The sequence below is a fragment of the Centruroides vittatus genome, unplaced genomic scaffold (genome assembly GCF_030686945.1).
Source record: "Centruroides vittatus isolate TY-2023 unplaced genomic scaffold, ASM3068694v2 contig_1033, whole genome shotgun sequence".
Taxonomy (NCBI): domain Eukaryota; kingdom Metazoa; phylum Arthropoda; class Arachnida; order Scorpiones; family Buthidae; genus Centruroides; species Centruroides vittatus.
Window position 1 is genome coordinate 1,183,775 of NW_027120671.1, and position 19,590 is coordinate 1,203,364.

At 28.5% G+C, this 19,590-nt stretch overlaps 2 protein-coding genes and 1 long non-coding RNA gene across 3 annotated transcripts in view; 2 read left to right on the forward strand and 1 right to left on the reverse strand.

Moving 5' to 3' along the window:
• Window positions 1-1,036, reverse strand: part of Cul3 (cullin 3) — an 82,282-nt gene extending 81,246 nt beyond the window's left edge. The window contains exon 1 of the mRNA XM_067262521.1: window positions 892-1,036. The gene's annotated coding sequence lies outside the window, so the exon portion shown is untranslated. The remainder of the gene's footprint in view (window positions 1-891) is intronic.
• A 3,891-nt stretch (window positions 1,037-4,927) lies between these two features.
• On the forward strand, window positions 4,928-6,935 carry LOC136968201 (uncharacterized). Its single transcript, XR_010879614.1, has 3 exons — window positions 4,928-5,038; window positions 6,137-6,375; window positions 6,447-6,935. It is a non-coding gene; the product is annotated as an uncharacterized lncRNA (long non-coding RNA).
• Window positions 6,936-12,733: 5,798 nt separating this feature from the next.
• Window positions 12,734-18,535, forward strand: LOC136968465 (uncharacterized). Its single transcript, XM_067262453.1, has 13 exons — window positions 12,734-13,071; window positions 13,174-13,314; window positions 15,153-15,352; window positions 15,427-15,568; window positions 15,683-15,776; window positions 15,839-15,952; window positions 16,045-16,101; window positions 16,187-16,312; window positions 16,385-17,024; window positions 17,124-17,635; window positions 17,706-17,885; window positions 17,963-18,145; window positions 18,219-18,535. Exons 2-13 carry the CDS (start codon window positions 13,184-13,186, stop codon window positions 18,396-18,398), a joined length of 2,559 nt encoding a protein of 852 aa, XP_067118554.1. The 5' UTR covers window positions 12,734-13,071; window positions 13,174-13,183; the 3' UTR covers window positions 18,399-18,535.
• The last annotated feature ends 1,055 nt before the right edge of the window (window positions 18,536-19,590 follow it).

The following is a 19,590-nucleotide window of genomic DNA, read 5'->3' on the forward strand; positions in this document are numbered from 1 at the left end:
ACTATTTTTTTTCACATTATAAATTTCACATTATACCAACTAATGTGAAATTTTAGTAAAATTTAGAATTGATTGAGAAATTATTAACACATGCGGATTAAATACAGGTAACAGGGGCTTAATCCCTCCCCATTGAAATAAAAAAAAAGTTATTTACTTGAAGTCTTTGAACTTTCAAACATTACTTTAATTAATATCTAACACCGTTCCTAGCTTATTTTTCACATTAGACATTACTTAAATTTGCTCTCCCTTAACTTTAATCTTACGTAACCTAAAATAAATCTAATATTTAAATAAGAAAAAAAGTGAACGTATCCCCTCCCGTAGTTGCATTGCATAAAATTTTATATAAAATAATATATACAGAATATACTTTTATATTTTGCCATACCAAAATTTGGTCGCCGTAGGCATGTGCGTAAAATGTGTAAAAACAAAAAAAGGACGAACTGGCCATGCCAATTTCTTTGTAAGAATTACTAACTTAATAAGTATTATTCTTTGTCATATAAAAAAACAGGAAAAAAATCTTTTTTTTAAATTTCCATTTACATAATACTGTGTCAGTGTATTTAGACTTGGAATTAAAATAAATTCGATGACATTGAAGTTTTTCTCTTCTTCATAAAAATTATGTAAATGAAAGGATAACTGAAGACATAAAAACTAGAAGTCATTCCTGTTTCTCTAATTGTGGCTTTAAAAAAAAAAAATCAATGTTAGAGTGGTGTCCTAATTTTTGACTTTTTTTTTTTTAAATCATAAACTTTTAAATCAAGTTTGCTAGTTAGTATTTTATAATTATATTGTTTTACATTAAATGTTATACAATTATGTTGTCATATAATTAAAAATGTTATTTAAATTGTTAGTGTTATAAAGTCTCACTTGCATTCTGTTAGTCTATACAGTAGGTATTCCTATCCCTTTTCGTCTTTTATTTTGAGATGCTACTTAATTATTATCAGGGTCGTCGAGAAGAGAGGAGATGAGGATTTTTTCCTAGCCAGAAAACTTAGGGCCTTTAGTGGTTTCTACTCCCTATAAATTACAATAATTCATTCGTTCAAAAAAGGTAAAAGGATTCTGCTAAGAAACAAAAGGCACCCTCTCTATACCCCGGCCCGTACCAAGCTTCTCTTGTTCTAATTATTGCTAATTGTTTACATAAAATTAAATTTTCTAATTGAACTTTTTGTCTTTAGAATTTGTACCAATTTAAGCAAAATATGGATTCATACTTCTTTTTAGTGGAAGATTTAACAATATAATTATTTATTTGCAAACATAATTTTATTAAAGTTCATAATTATAATTAAAATACTAGCTTAAGTCATCCAACTATAAAAAATAGCGATGCTCAGTATCAAATCGTGTCATCTTCACATTAACTAATCAAGGTCAACTATATTTGTCCAGTTTTTCAATAAATATAATTAACAACACCAATTTAGGCAAGAAATGCCTTTACATTTTTATACATTGCAAGATTTTAATATTACCATTACAAATTTTACAAGTAAATTTAAAAATAAATTTAAACGATATTTAGAAATATACTTCTATTATAATAAATTACATTTTTTCATTTAAACAATAAAAATTAACAGACCAGCTATTTAATCACGGGGAAAAAAATAATAATAATACTGTTGTCCTTGATTCTGTAACAGATTTTCCAGTAATAAAGGAAATACCAGAAATCTAGGCCTTTTTTTTTTTTTTTAAATATTTTAAATTAGATTTATCTCCCAAATTTAATAAGTAAATTTTGTGCATAACTATTTTTATTTTAATCAATGTTTTTCCTTTAAAATATTCTTGTCTGAACTCATGTTAGTAAAGCGGTTAAACGTTCCGAATTAAGAGGGACAGTCCCGCTTAAAACTTAAAAAAATATCCCGCTTTTGGTCTGTTTTTTTAATTATATTCAAAAGTAGCCAGTATTTATTGCATGATTTAAAAATCAAAGATGAATCGCATACGAGTTATGGATGGGTAATACAAGTGGGTAATGCAACTCCAATTTGGCTACTGCTTCTACAGATTGGATATTAAAATGAGCAAATATTTTAATATCTAATTTGTAGAAGCAGTAGCCAAATTGGAGATGTATTACTCAGTATGGCTACCTATTTGTCGAAAACAGCGAATGGTGATGGGAGGAGTTGATAGTTTTTGCTAATAAAGCAAACAATTCTACGTTCGACGCTTTAATTAAGTGTTCATTGTGGCTATCGCTGTAAATTGTTATCTTGTTAACAAGAGTATGGTATATGGATAAGTGTTCATTGTCTGTCGATCGTCGACAGGGCCGTGCGGTAGATTTCTCAGTATGATGTAAGTCTTCGAATTGCCGCCTCTTAAATGCTGCTTATGCCGCCCCTTTATGGTGCCGCCTGATGCGACCATAAGGGCATGGCACTGATCGTCGACTGAAATCGATCACGTGATTTATCTGACGTCAGGTCGAAGCACCCGTCTAATGTCCTCCTTTTTACATTTCAGATACGATCTCTTGTATTAGTCATTTATATTAAGGAATTTACCTTTTTTTTGACTTAATATAGATATTATAAATCATTATATACATTTTCATAGATATTTATTTGTGAATCATTTATAATAATTTATTTCATTCAAAATTGTAAATCTACTAATTAAATTTAAATAAAAGTAGTTCAAGGTGAAGATAGGGTAGATTAGACAGTAGCACTCGACTGCTTCATGTTAACAAGTACTAAACAGTGCAAGATGATTATTTTTTTTAATTAAAAAATACTCTGATATTTAATTATATTCTTTAAATCTCATCACTTTATTTTGAAACAAAACAGACACTAAAAATAAAGACACGGTTTCAACAAAAGGAAAGGGTATTTAAAGCAAAACTATTTAATACCTTTGCAATCACTTTATTGAAAACACTGTATACACATTGAAACAATTAATAATGCGTATTATAAACACACGTAAAAGGTATTTAAGGAAGTAGACATGCTGCAAGAAAAAATTACCAAGTTTGAGGTGTTCCTGTTAGAAAAACTGTCTTGTTCCATTAATTCAGTCCAATCTAATTACTTTCCCGGCTGTTATATAGAATATAATAGAGGGAAAATATGGAAATCGGTCAAAAAATGACCTCCCAAGATTTTGGACTCAGGACACCTTGAAACGTCGAGAAATGCAAAAAAAAAAAAAAAAAAAAAAAATTCGGGGGTAATTTCTATAATGTATAAATGTTAGTTTGTGTGTGGCACGATTTTGTTCGCCCTCTTTGAAGCTTAATAACTCCCGTGCTTTTTGTCGAAAATTTCTGAAAATTTGCAGGGAAGTTTGTTTATTAGAGGAATTGATGCTATTAAATTTTGGTGGTTAAAGGTCGAGGGGGTAGTGAGATAATGGGGGTCGTGTGTATTTCCAGTAAAGGTAAAGGTCGATTTTACTCGTTATTAACATTTACAATTTCTTTTCTTTTTTATAAAACTCATCCTTACCCTCAAAATTAAGCTTTTTACCATTTTATAATAGTTAAAAATATAAAAAGATTTTTTAATAAAATGTGATAACAGATGGCGCAACCAAAATTTTAAATGTTGCCGGGAAAGTCGAGCAACTCGTTGCTGATTTATTTTTTCATGATACTTAAAACATATATTTTCATCTTATTTTGTGCTGTTTTTTTTATTTTTTAATTTGATACTCGAGTAAAAACTGTTTCCATTTTTTTTAAAATCAAAAACCAATTTTAGTACCATAATTTAATTAAATCGATTTATTAGTATGGACCGTAGTCTATTAATCACTAACAAAATCATAAGCGTTTTTCAAACTAAACAATATTTTTCAGTTTAAAAAATGCTTATCCTATAGTAAATTAATATGTAAATATTGTAAATAAATACTAATTTTATTTATATATTTATTGTCTACGTAGCCTTTATTTATTTGGATAAAAGTTTAATTTGTAATCTTGAGAAATTTTTTATAATATTGAATAAATATTAATATAAAAATCTCAATTTATTTTAAATTTTAGACACAAATATTAGTTTGAATCTTGGAATTTTCTGCTCATAATATGGAAATTCTATCGACTCTATACAGTATAATCATAATTAAAGAGTAGGTGTTTAGAATTATTGGGCAAATTTCAACCAAAATTGTTATATATACTGTATATACCGTTCTGAGTATGCGGTTTCTATTTACCAGAAACAAATTTTTTACTTTAAGATTCAAACGCTAGAGGAAAATTTGGCACTGCTGTTTCCTTAATATACATATTATACAGGTTTTCTAACGAATTTCGGAAGTTAAGAAACAATGTTATCATCTTATTTCAATTACCAATTTGATTAGAAATGCGAATTACCGGATTGACGATTACATCAAAGATAAGATTCCATGTGCTGTTCATCTCTATGCTCTATGCTCTAAACTCCATTCGCTGCACAATACAATCGACGGCGGAACTGAGTTATCGCAAGTGGGAAATTTTATCTCTTAAGACAACTAGATTGGGAACATTTGCCTTGATAAACGAGGCAAACGAGTGAGTTATTTGAACGTTATCAAAGTTATTATATTTAAATTGGAGATTAGAGACTTATTCAAGAAGGAACAGAAGGGGTACGAGCTTCCTGTGTATATCTGTTAATTGGAATTAATGGAATTTATAATTTATAAAGGCACTTATGATTAAAGCTCATCCCTATTTTAGAAGGAACGACGTAAATCGGGGTTGCACTATATAGAAAAAAATCTGTATATTCAACGTTATGCTAAATCAGATTATATTTATTATAAAAATAGATAAAATTTTAAATAATACACTCACTTTTTAGTGAATTAAGTTAAAATATTTTAAAATTAAAAAAAAATCACATCAATTTAAATTTTTTTTTTTTTTTTAGAATAGAATAAATATTTCAATTTCACATTCGAAAAATTTCGCATTCGATTGAGTTTATTCTTTGAAATAGATTTGTGGTCAAATTAATTTGACTTACAGAATTAATCGACAGTAATAAAGGTAAAGTTAGAATTTAATCTGTAACAAAGTTTTTTTTCTGAAAGAAATAACAAAATTTATTACTAATATGTATGGATGTGTGATGGATAATTTTTATAAAAGTATAAATATCATTTGTTAAAATTAAATAATAAAATATTATAATTATACCAATTGTAATTACAGAAATTGAAAAATTGATAAAATATTTTATTTATAATTTATAAAGTCATTTTTAATTAGAAAAGTACATTATCTTTTTACGTCAAAGCTAATTGGATAAAACTAAATTGCTCTATGAAGATATATCGGTTCTAATTTTATCTAACATGGTTGGCTTATCCTGCAAAGTGATCATCCAGCATATGTGGGAGAGATACGATATCATGATCTGAACTTGCCACGATGAAACTAGAATGATCCAGACCGGATTCAAATCGAATCATTCGCGACATAGACGAGTTTTGTACTGTTATTTGGCTGACTGAAACTAATTAGATCAAGTTGATTGCTTTCGTGTTAATTAATTGATTGTGTTATTATTGGAAAGTTATTTTTATTTTAATGATGCGCATCGCCGCGTACAAATTTTGATTAGTTCTTAAAGTGAAAACTATCCAGATATGTGCATTGTGATTACACAAGTTATTATACCACCTAATCATTTTGGCAAATAAAATATTGATTTATCAAAGTAAAAAGAAATATACGTTTAAGTAAATAAATATTTTAGCAAATTTTCGGCCATGTGGTTTCAGAAATATCAATACAGCCTTGCATCAAGATAACGCACTATTTTAAAATTGAGCACTCGTAATAAATGAGTACTCAACCGAGTATCTCTTACCACTCGATCGCCCCATTCTGCAGCCTGGCCAAACCCGCGATGAGCCTGAAAAGAGCCCTCTTAGGTGCCTACAGGACGGAAGAGTTTATTTATTTAGTTAGTTATTTTATTACAATTGCAGATAGAACATTGGTTATGTCGAAATGGAATTGAAGTTATTCCGATCCCGTCTTGTGGAGAACTCAATCAGTACCAGTTATTTATCACAGATTTCAAATTGATATCCGTTGCTAGAAGTTGTACTGATAAAAATATTTCACGGAATCTTTCAGATCCAAATACCACGGATGTTGCACATACATTCGGTAAAGGTGGCAATACCATGGCTATCGATCAATCAAAAATATCAAGAATTTCAGATAATAATATTGACAACCACGAAATTGTTGACATCTCGGATCAAGTGTCTGTAAATGAAGTCTTAACCGAATCTGCTAGACATGGAGAATCAAAAGATCTTACATCATCCGCGAAAAAATTAGGATTAGGTCGCCAGTCACGAAAATTTAGAGTACGTATTTAAATACATTAATTAACATTTACAATGTTAAATTAGATTCGTTTTCTCGTTGCTTTTTTCAGATTCCTGTCACAATATGGATACTGGTCACAATACTATGCCTTTCAGCATTGGTTTTCGAAGTTGTACTTTGGGGACAAACTGGTTTTGGAACTTTACCCAAAATTTTTCTGCAAGTTTTTGTCATCATCATCATTATAACGGCTTTATCTCAGATTATTGTAATCAAATGGTCGAATGAATTAAGTACTATAGAAAGTATTACTAATATAATACACAATTATACATTTAATAAGAACAATCGGGTCTCACCAACTTAACGGAATTTTCAATAAGATAAGATTAATAAACGTTAATTATTTTTCAGCATTTTGAATTGTATGAATTTGTGAAATGTTATTTGTGTTAGAGTGTAAAATATGTATAATATATTTTGACTAAAGTTCTTATTTTTATTTTTTCCTTCTGTTTTAACATTTTAAACCTGTTTAGTTTCTAAAATATTTTATATTTAAATGTAAATATAAAATAGAAATTATCTCTATGGTTTTTGTAAAATTTTAAATGTAATTTTATTCGATGTTCTTTGAATAAAATATGTCAGCATATGAATTTTGAAAATGATTAGCTTACTTTATGAATAATACGTAGCAATTTGTCTAGTCATAAAAATAATTATTTAAGTAAAGAAAAATACAAAAAATAGTAATATATGGTAAATCAATTATTTCTTTATTACTAAATCTTAGGATCGGTTGTATCATTAGGCAAACCTTAGGCAATCGCCTAGGGGCACCAAGACACTCGCGTGCCAGCTTTACTTGTGGATATTTACAATTCAAAATTGAAATAACGTGACTTTCGGTTTGTATCGGAAGTTCGTATATAGTTAATCACTAATCTTTCTATATATGGTTTCGGCTTCCATCTGTGTAACTCCATTCTCGAGATTAAGGAAAGACAGACGGAAGACAATGGACAATGTTGTTAGTATACGTAGAGGTTTCTGAAAGCGATAGCCAAATCTGTTAGGCCAAATTTTTAAGTTGGATTCATTGGATCCTCAACTGTGCCACAATAAAAAAATAGACTCATAATGAGATCGTTTGTAATGTTTACAAACGGTTCAGAATTTTGTAAAGAAGGATCAAAGTGACCTTAGAAGTGTTCTTTAGTACAGTTCCAGTATTATGTGGCCGTGCAATACGGTTTCTACTTTTAAGGATTAACCTTTTAAAATTGTACAAATGGACATATTCTTTGATATTATTTTTTTTTTAAATACATTTAAAAAGATACGTTATTGTTACTCTTCCTATGCTTTAAATCTCACACATAAAATAATGAAAAATTTATTGAAATTAAAATCGAATTATGTATTATTTTCTTCTATATTTTAAAATTAAGCAATAAAAATTTCGAGTTTATAAACTAGAAAATTAATATTTTAACTATAATAAGTCCCACTGTCTTTCTATATATATTTTGAAAGTATTTTGAAGTTTCAATCGTTATAAACACATAAAAGTTAAGTGCAACCAAAAATAAATAAATAAATATAAGCAATATCAACGAAAAAACAGCAGATCAGTTTTTGTATAACAATACATTCTAAATACGTAAATATGTTATACAGAATTTTTAAAATGTTACTAATAATTTGAAGGTATTAAACGAACTAAAATAGCATTTTTCAATGGGATTACTTTTTTCATGTTCTATTAACTTTAAAATCGGAAAATGTAAGTATTTAGAGTAAAAAAAAAAAAAAAAAAACACAAAATTTTGTAGATAAATATTTTTCTAACTCTTCCTAATAATCCAGGAAGGAGGCCGCCAGTACTGACAGCTTCGACCCTTTTCTATTGTGTGACTTCTACTTCCGGTTTTCTGCTTTGGAGGTTATGACACGAGGCCTCTCTTCTGCATCCAAAAATATAGTTAAAAAATCATTATTTATCTTAAAATTTCTATTAAAAAAAATTAAATAATTAATTAACAATTTAAGCAATTTTTCAATGAATATTTTCATTTTATTGTTTTAATTCATCTTAGGATATAGAAGAAAAAAAATCGATTATAGGTTTGAGGAAAACTGTTGAAAAGTGGGGTTGAGCAGGTGTTTCTTGTGATACTAATTGTGCCTGTTTGTTAACTCGGAACAAATGAAGTATCGTTACAGTATTGGATCACACCTGGCCAGTCATTTGAGTATTTGAGAATCTTTGTAATCAGTGGCGGATGCGAGGGGAGAGCAGCGGGGGTTTAAGCTTTCCTCGTTGATACAAAATATAATAAAGTTTATAGGTTTTAACTTCAAAACGTTGCATTTAAAAACATTTATGAGACAGATATAGTTTATCGGGCCATCCGAATGCTATCCTCGTGTTAATAAAAGACACTTTTAATTATTCAAATCTTTTTGAGTTAAGACTCCTTTGGATACTTCTAAATGTTCATGTTTATAGTAGAATATTGATTACATCTGCTGTTAATTACTTTTTTCGGCTGTTATATAACGGAAGGTACTGAGATCGCAGAAAGAAAACATAATTTTCACTCCAAATTTCGGAAAAAAAAATTTATTATTATTACTATTAACTGGGGACGAATCTATATATATATATATATATAGATTCGTCCCCAGTTAATATATATATATATATATATAATTATAAATTTTCATACATTTCTTAACTTTATAAGAGGATATTTCTCGTAATGATGTTCTTACCGAAAAGTAAATAAATGAATGAACATCAGTTATATCACTTACTGAAAACAGATGGCAGCACTAATCATTCAGCTGTATTTCATTCTAACAGACACGTGAGACAATAAAATTGTATTTAATATCCTTAAAAATCGTTAATATCAACAAATATTTTTTCTATATATTTTAATTCCAATCTCTCAATTTAACCTTTATTTTAATATTATAAAAAAAAACTCGAAAGTTTATTAAATCGTATTCGTTTCTCTGTTTTTTGTTTCTTAAAAATATAAAACGAACCGTTTTAAGTCGCATAAATTTATATAACGATGGTATTTTTTTCTAGCTGTAAGTTACCATTATAATTTAATTGTTTAAAATTCTAGTAAATAATAGAAACTTAAATTTTTCTCACAATTTTCGCGCTTATAAACCAGAGATTTCTGTTAAAATTCTACCCATCACGTTAGAAACTAACCTAGTTATACAGCAATATACATTAAATATAGCTCTTATAATCGATAAAAAAAGAAATAAATAAAAATAAAATTTTAACTATCCTCCTAAAATTCGATTTTTTATCAATAAAAATTGCTCGCAAAACCAAACTCGACTACAGGACACATCAACAAAACTAAAAATTTTGTGGTAAATTTATTCATTTAAGTCTATATATTTTTGGGTTGTTGTTTTTTTTTCTGTAATAAAAAGTTTTCATGTGTTGCTGTATTTTACAATATTTATGCGTTGTGTGTAAAATAAATCGATGAGAAAACAAAGGAAAATGAATGAAAATTTTTAGAGAAGATTGCAATAAAGAGAGTATTTTTGAAAGTTAAACTACAGCAGTCGAAGTGATATGTGCGCACCAAAAAGTTATATTTAGAAAGACGAAAAAGTTGAAAGTTAGACATGGTAGTAATAGCGACCTCCTAGTTACTCTGCATTATACAACAACGTTCTTTGTAAGTATACAATTTCAATAATATAACCGGATATACATCTCGTACTTTTCGAGTTATTTATTCATTTTCACATCATCTTTTGTATCGAGTCAGTGCATCCACCCTTAACTCCTCTGTCACTATTCCAGAGTTCATTGCTATTTATGTAATTCGTTGTGTAGTTTAGAAATTTTATCATGTTTTATATATATATATATATATAAGATTTTTAAAAATATATGATAAATATTGATTTATATATTCATTTATTTATATTAACTGGTATTTATAAAATTGAATAAATATTTCTTCAAATTAAAACTATAGGCAATTGTCAAATTCATCTTTCTTTGGGAATTTTGCTCTTTGTTTTTACAAGAACGTTACTTCTATCATAAACATGTTATATAATACGAATAAATTAGGTTAATTGGTTGAAAGGTCTTTTTAAAAATTATTTTATTTATAAGATTAATTATTTTTTTACTTCTAAAATCAGACTTTCTAGTTGTTCTCCTGACACATTTACTTGTAGTAATAGAAATCAACTTAGTTAAAATCTACAAATAGTTAATTACAGTTTATTTTTATCTAGAAACAATTCATAAAAATTTACATTTAAACTTTAATTCCAATTTATTTTTTAATCCATAAAATATTAATTATCATTTACTGTACTGAAATCTCATGAGTACTATATTCAGATAACTTTACTTGGATAAGACAATTAACACCATTTATTTTTGTGTTACTCAATTTAAATTTAACTGTTCTATTAAAAGAATGAATAATTCTTAAAAGTTTGTTTTTATATACTATTAACAATTTTAAATAATAAAAAAAAAATATATATATATATATATTCACTTATAATAAAAATTAGAAAATATAATTTGATCTATTTGTGTAGGTGTGATTTATGAATCAGAAGAATTATACTTTTAAAATTATTATTGAGAGTAGGTGTTGTAATAATGTACATTTTATTTTAATTTTTAAATCATTATATAATTATGTAAGCTTAATTTTTCTTAAAGTTTAATTTGAGAAAAAATAATAATAATAATGAAAGTAAAATAAAAAAATAAATACAAATATCTTTTATTTATATATTTTAAAAATATATATATATATATATTTAATACTTTAAAGTATTAATGTCTAATACTTGAATCAGCATTAAATTTTAAATGATTAATATAATTAAAATTAGAGTAAAATACATGTATGCAATTGGTTTTATGGGTTTATTTCTATTTTTCCAAGCTTATGTCTGTTTACAGTAATCTGAGATGAATATTTTTGTAATGTAATTAAAGTGTATCAACTGTGTAGACTACTTTTTTTAAACTCATGACTTCAGTTTCTGTTTAACTATTTGAATTTTAAGCTAAAACCTTTCAAATTGAGACTATTATTAATATTTAAAGTACTTAACAGATCAGTTATATAACAAGTATAAACACAAAATGTGAAATATAGAATATTCTGTAAACATAATAAATAAGCTCTCATTTTAAAAGATTTCTTTTTTTTTTCCTTATTATTAGTGTATTAAGTGATGAGATATTAATGATATTTACAGTTTAATGTCTGTCTGTCTGAATTTAACTTATAAGTATGAAGCTTTGTTAAATTTGAAAATGGTTTACTCTTAAGTTTATTGAATTTATATTCAAAACAGGCACAAAGTTTAATTGAAAATGAACAAATTTTTAAATATTTACAGTAATAAGTAGTTTACAGAATGTTATGTGTGTGATACAGAAAAACTTTATTGGTGGTTTTATATAATTTAACATCTTACACGACTCATCAAGAACTTATTTTTGTTAATAAATTTTTAACTTTTATAATAAGATTTAATTATTTTGCTCCTTGATGAAATGTTGTTAAGACAAAAGAATTTATTGCCAAAATTCCAACATTAAAAAAGTAGTGTTTAGGTTGAAAGAAGACTCAAGGACACGTGGATAAGCATGGCAATTACATCATTTGTTAGTGCTGACATAGAAAATAACATTTTCATCTAGGGAATTAAAAAAATCTGCTTAAATTATTTAAGTAAAGTAGTTTTTCCGCTTTATATTTAAAAGTTTAAACAAGTTTTATCGCCTGTTAACGAATGCATTCTATTACTGCACGTATTAACCACAATGTAACTATGGTATTTCTGTAAAATAGCAAGTTAAGAATTTATTTCTCAGAAAGAATGAATTTATACAATATAAATTTTGTTAAAAATCTTCTATTTTTAATTTACGCGTAATTTAAACGCTCGAGAAGTGTTTCGTGTTTTAAAAACATTTAAATATTTTGTACAAATTTAAATATGAATCATTTATTTATTCTGGAATTCCCTAATTACTCTATATACATATTTTCTTTACTCTTGCTACTTCAAGATTTCATTGAGTATATGGGCAGTGAACCCGTTTAAAAATGCTTGCGACAAATTAAGGAAATTTTATATTCTTTTTTCTTCATTATAAAGGCAAAATGAAGGTATTAAAATATTTTTATAAGGTACAGAATAATTTTATATCTGTTCATATATCCGCAATTAAAAGATAATTTAGTCGAAATTATTCTTATAAAAATCGATTTCTTCGGTGATTTTTATATCACGGTTTAGTTTATCGATTATTATTAATACATGCGATGTAGGAGAGAGATTTTAATGCGGTTTAGAGCCACTTACAAAAAAGAATATTTAAATTTATCGAAATACATTATATATTTTAATATCATTAAATGATTTGTTCATTGCAAACTGAAGTTAAATAAAATATTAAAGACTGACAGAGTGATGAGATTGAGTAGACGTATTGCTGGCAAGTGTTCTAAGGACTGACAGAAATTAGGTCATTCCCAGGACAGTAAATGTCGGACTATTTCGGTATCGACGTTATATACTATATATACCTATATAATAAATAATTATATGATGTAAGATTGAATAACAATCTACAAGAAAGTAAAACTGTTGCTCAAAATGTATCGAAAAACTTCGTTACGAATATCACGGAGGTCTACCTTGATTCATATAAATAAATCCTCTCTTTAGAAAATGAATCTATATTTATCGATATCGATTTTATAATCAATGATTTTCTTTTTGTTCTTTAATAGATAATAAAGAATGGCTCATGTCTTATTACCTTGTGATATGCCAAGCTGGATCGATGTACAACGTCATTTGAGTCATTTACGTTTGGCCCGAAATCCCGATGAATTAATCGCTGGAATGCAAAAGATTTATGGTATATGTAGGTGAGTGTTTCTTTTTTATATATTAATATCTTAACCATTTGAATACGAAATGCTCATATGTCATATATGCGATCGTTAGAGGTATTTTTAAATATGTTTTCTTTCGTCCAATTGCAAAATATGGGCAAGACTTTTATTTTATTTGGTTGATTAAAAAACTCGTATGAAATAATAAATTTGAGTGTATTTTGATGTGTTATTTAACCATAATGTAGGAGTAAAAACATCGATTAAATCAGTATCAAAAGCTTCACATGATTAAAAATTATTTTGTATTAAGTTAAATGAATATTCATCATTGTTAATTTACAGCAAAATGTACAGATCATTTCTAAATTAAAACGATAAATAAGGATATCTAATAAGGTCGTTGATATTTGACATTTTAATAGGCTATATGAATAAAAATAGCTTTTAATAATCGATAATTATTCAATATTTTTTAATATCGAATTAAAAACACAGCACAAATTATTACTGATCACAATTTACATTTTGTAAAGCACAGTAACATTTAAAATAAAGGTAACAAAAACACACTACATACGACTTTTCGTCCAGATGACCACTAAAAGCACACCATCAGTTCATCATACTGGTCTTGTCTGTGTCAGATTCTCAGTTGACGAAACACCTGAAACAATTCCAGAAATATCGCCTTAATTTGTTTCCACAGATCATGGCGATGTTTCGGGAGGTTTTGAAGAGATTTCAAGTAACGAAATCAAATGCAAATTCTACCAAAAGAAGTACACCAACTTGTTTTGAATTTATTCATTCAACAAACTTTACTTTTCTTTTTTTTTTTAAACAATGAATAGCTTAATTGTTTAGAAGGTGGAGCAAAGCAAATCATAATAGCTGATCCCATTTCTGATCGCAAAAGAAAGGCTACCACTTCAGTTGACTAGATGTTTTAGCTTTAAGCATTTTGTAAAGAAAGCTTTGACCTCATATTATAAGGCGCAAAGGAAGCGAACAAACTCACGACAAGTACAATGTCTTATCAGGAACTGCAAAAGCTAAGCTCCAAGAAGCTGAGTTGCTTTGCCTCACTGATGACGTACGGATTGAAACCAATACGTGAAGTTTTCTGAGTTTTACAAGGCTTACAAAGACATTAGAAAATAACTCGATGATTGACATATATCGATTTCTTCTTCAGGTAGACCTCTAATATCTATTTAATTACATAATTATGAGACTATCATGCAAACAAATAGCCGCTATCGAAATATTATTTAATAGTTTCAAAGTTAAAAAAATAAATAAATAAATTTTTGCAAAGGGTTTTTTTTTCTAATTATTATTATAAGTCTGAATCTATATAATAAATTTAGATATAAAAAAGCTTGGTTAATGTAACCCTTGGTGCCAAGATGGCGGCTCGTCTCTGATTCCAGCAAGGAAACAGTGGGATGCACGTTCTAACCTAACCTAACCTATTCTAATAAATTACCATAATTATTAGCAACCAAATTATTATTATTATTTTTTTAAACTCTTTCCACCCTGTGGGTACTAAGAGAGCCTCTTTTAGTAGGCCCATTGTGGGTTCGGCCAAGCCCACAATGGTGAGGGACGGGGCCCGACATCCGAACGGACCACCCCCCGAAAAATTCCTGGGGATTATTCGATCCCGGGTCCCCCAGAGCAGTAGGCTGCCACCTTGACCGCTCGGCCATCCGGCCGTCGCAACCAAATTATTAGAATAGGTTAGGTTAGATTAGGTTAGAACGTGCGTCCCACTGTTTCCTTGCTAGAATCAGAGACGAGCCGCCATCTTGGCACCAAAGGTTACATTAACCAAAAACTTATTTAATTATCTTTTATTCCAGTATCAATTTAGATCCTGATGAAATGGCCAATTCATCAGATCCTTTACGTTTTGAAGCTTTCAGATCTTACTTAACAGATTTACCGGAAACAGATAGAGCGAAATTTTTTAAAGTTATTTTGCCGAATTTAGTTAATAATGCTGTACGCTTGAAGTTGTTAAAATCCCTTGACGGATTTCAGTTTTCATTGCAACAAGAAGGTAAAATTAAAATCGTATATGATAATTCAATATACTGTATAATCAAATATAATATATATTTTTAATGTTTTCAGATAAGATGATATGTATGGATCGTAAATTTGCAGCATCATTAATAGCAAATGCATTTTTTTCAACATTCCCTAAAAGGACACACAAAACTCATCCTACTTTACAAGATTTTAACTTCGGCGATTTCTTCGTACATCTGAAGAGGTTTTAAATTTCCCGATTTAAAAAAAATTAACAGTAAAACATTTCAAACGCATTTGATTGAGTTGCTTTTTGAATATTTTTCATGCTTTTTCAGCAAAATCATTATTATTTTAGGCCAGAGCAACAACAAAAATTAAGATACTTTTTATACTATTTTGAAGTTATGGATGCTGAAGAACCTATAGGAAACATTAAATTTTACCGTCAGGTAAGCCTTTGTGATATTTTTTAAATTTCGAATTACAGTTTATAGAATTTTGAATTCTTTAGTCACTACGACCGACTTTGAATCTTCCATCTTGGTTATGCAGCGAGCGTCCTTTATGTCCTCTTGTAGTAAGAACAATGGGAACTTCAGAACAAGCAGAATCATCAATATACAGAGTATAAAAAATGATTACTTATACTGAAAAGTTTTATTGAACCATTTTTAAAATAAATATTGCTTAAAATAATATAATTTTTTCCGTTTTTAGACTTGTTTCTGTAGCTCAAGACTTGGAGGAGAAGTTCTTAAGAATGGTACTAATATGGTAAGTATCAATATAATGTTATGTGAACGTTAAAAATCATATTTCTTTTTAGATTATTTTGTGATCATACTAAAATATCATTTAGGAATCAATAAATTTCTCTAGAATGCCAGAATTAATAGCAACTATGAGTTTTGTCGAATGTCTTTGCGAAAACGAAGCATTAATTGCTGAAGGCATTATAAATATAAAAGAAAATGCATTAAATTCGGTAAAGTTAATTTTTTATTTTAAATAATAATAATATTTCAAATTAATGTTAAATGAATAAATATTTTTGTAGTTATCTACAGAAGAAGTAGATGTATGTTTGATGGACGCTAAGAATTATTGCAAACATCCATCTAGACAATTTGAGGATCGAAATCTGTTAAGAGATATGAATAAAGCTTTCATAGCTTTTAGTCAACCGTTAAGCAGGTGTAGGCCTGCTCCTGTTGGACAGAGTTTTAGTTCAAGTACTTGTCCGGAATTTAGGAATCATTCCGAATCTCCCCCAGTAGCGCCGACTCAAGATATGGGTATATTAATAACTTCAGAAATGCTCTCATTGAATGAAGTCGTTAACGAAAAGAAATGTATTGCAAAACAATTTGCCGAGCCAACAAAAACTGTCAAAGTTTCTTCAAAATCAAACCAATCTAATAAACTTTCTGGAGAAATCGGAAAACATGTTTATATTCCATCCACATCCTCAGTAACTAGTCAAAATAGTGAATACATGGATACTGTAGAATCATTATCGCGGAAAGGATCTTCTATAGCTCAAAGACCTCTTGCTTTGATGAAAACTGGATCTAAAAGAGTATCAACAGAAAAAATTCCAAGGAGGCAAAGAAGCCGATCTGTTGGAGCAATACCTTCGGAGATATCTTTGGAAGAAGAATATTTCACCGCATCTGAAAGTTTTGAAGAATACGATGGTTTGTCTAAAACTCAATCAATTCTTATATAATTTCAAACAGAACATTAACTGTTGATAACTAAACTAAACTATTTCACTGTTGATTCTCCTCCTTTAGGTATTTTAAAGTTAAAATATAAATTTAAAGGGGTGTCTAAAAGAGATTATTTTGATGCAAGTTTTCGTCAAATTTCGGATGATTCTAGATATTCCAGATCAGATTCAATAGGTTTTGTTTTGGATGGTGCTAGCGAAGACGAAGACTCCATGCCTTTTCTTAGCAAACATGAACGGTATGAAGATTTCAGAAAAAGAATTAGGAGAAGAAGCAGAAGATTATCAAAAAAAGGTAGTCGAAGTTCTTGGTTAAGTTCTAGTGGAAGTAGTGACATGGAAGATATCTTGGAAGATTCTGAACTTAGCGCTGGATCTTTAAGGCAGTCGAATTCAGAACCATCTTTATTTAGTCCGTCCATTGAAGAAAATGTTTTTTTTCCTCCAATTTCCCTACCTTTAGATACCGTTTCTATGTCTTTAGGCAAGAAAAAAGTAATGGTCACAGCATCTAATGGCCAATTAAAAGCTTATTCTTATGACGGAGTTAAACCTAATTTGCCTGTACCATTTAAAGTAAGATGATTATATTTCATTTACTTACCGATTAGAATAAAAAACAGACTGATATTATTTTCGTTTGCAGGCAAAATTTCGAACACGACGAGAGTCTGCGGGAAGTGATGAAGAAATGTTTCATTCTCTACGAGATCCTCCCTCTTTATGGAAAGAATCTTCTAGTGAGGAAGGATCTCTAAAAGATGCCAAAGAAGATATTTTTGAACAAAAATCTTCTAGTTTTTCATCCATTCTATCGGAAAATAAGGCAAATATTAGTTTTAACAGTAATAGAAAATAGTTAGTCTGAATTTTTTTTTTAATAGTTTGCTTTTATTTTAATAGTCGTTGAGAGATTTTTTAATAACGAACAGCGATGGAATTCGTGCAGTGGCTACTGGTAATTGGGGTTATGAACAACAGAACTGTGACGTACAGCTAAAAGCTATCATACAATGGCTAGCTGCAAGCATGGCTAAACTTCCCTGTCTAGTTTACTACACAGAAGGAGATGCTCAGTTAACAAAAGTGAGTGTAAAAAATAACAATAAATATGATTAATGATATTTGTTCTTTTTACAGAATTTTCATTGTTTTGTAGTTAGAAAAAGTGATCAAACGATGCCAAAAATTGGAATGGAAGTTGGGAGACTTGGCTTGCGAAACTCTTCGGTACTGTCGTAATAGGCTCTCAGGAAAAGGTGGAAATGGAAGATCGACTTCTATTTTTACCCAACTCTTGGCTGGAGATACATTTCTCAGTCAAGATTCTTTGGAATGACAAAACCTTCCCTTGTATAGAATCGATTCCATTTGCGATACGTTTTTATACGACCCTGTTTTAATGATTGTTAAGAATTCAGTAGATTTTCTTGTACGAAAAACAATAATTTTAAGTATTAAATTATTTTCTTTTTACACTGTTTTTTAATAATATTAGAATTTTCACAATTGTAGTAAAAATTGTAACTAGTTATACAGAGCTTTATTAGGTATTTTTATATTATTTAAAAACGATTTCATTGTTCAATTTATTTCATTATTTGTCAAAACTATATTTTAAACAATTAAATATTATATTTTCTTTTTTTAAAAAAAATTATAACAAGTATGCATTGCATTTCGTTTCAATCAGCGAGAAAAATTTAAAATGGTTTTGTACAGAGCTGGGCAAAATATAAAAACGAGTTATTTGAAGTACAAATACCAAATACTAGTATTTGTATTTGAAATATTTTCTCCCAAATACCAAATACCTGATGTAAGTTGACGTGTTTGAAAATATTCAGTGCCAGAGGTATCGTGCTTGAAAGATCAAGCGCACAAATTTCGTAGTGCTTTTATTTTTTCCGACTATTATATATACATAACAAGGGAAAGTAATGGAATCGAGTCAGATTTGATTCTCCGGGTTTTTTTCAAATCTCTACGTTTTGAGATCCCTGAATCCAAAAAAGTAATACTTTAGAATGGGGTAAAGATTGAGAAACGAAATCTGGCATGGTAGCTTGTGTATAAGGAGCATTGATGCTAGTAAATTTTGAAATTTTGGTGCTAAAAAGGCGAAGAGTTGGAGAGAGAAAGGGTGATCACGTGTCATATCTCGAGTGGGATCGAACTTAATGAAGATTTAACTTCTTGTTAGCATTTAAAATATTTTAAAACTCATCTCCACCTTCAAAATTAAGCAAGTCTTCATTTCGGATATTTGCAAACACTCAACATTTAATCTTCATGGTACGATACTGGCCAGTCAGCAGAAAGTTTCCGTGTTTTCTTGTAAAGGTTGTAATATCTAATAATATGGATGAAAACTTAAATTGATAATGGGTTTGAAGAAGACATTGAGGGTGCGACTAGAGTTTCTCATTTCCCGGTCTTTTGCTTGTCCCGGGATAGAATTAATTATTTTTTAAAATATACAAAGTATCTTGAAATCAAATTATATAATTATTTTTCATTTTTTAAAGTAA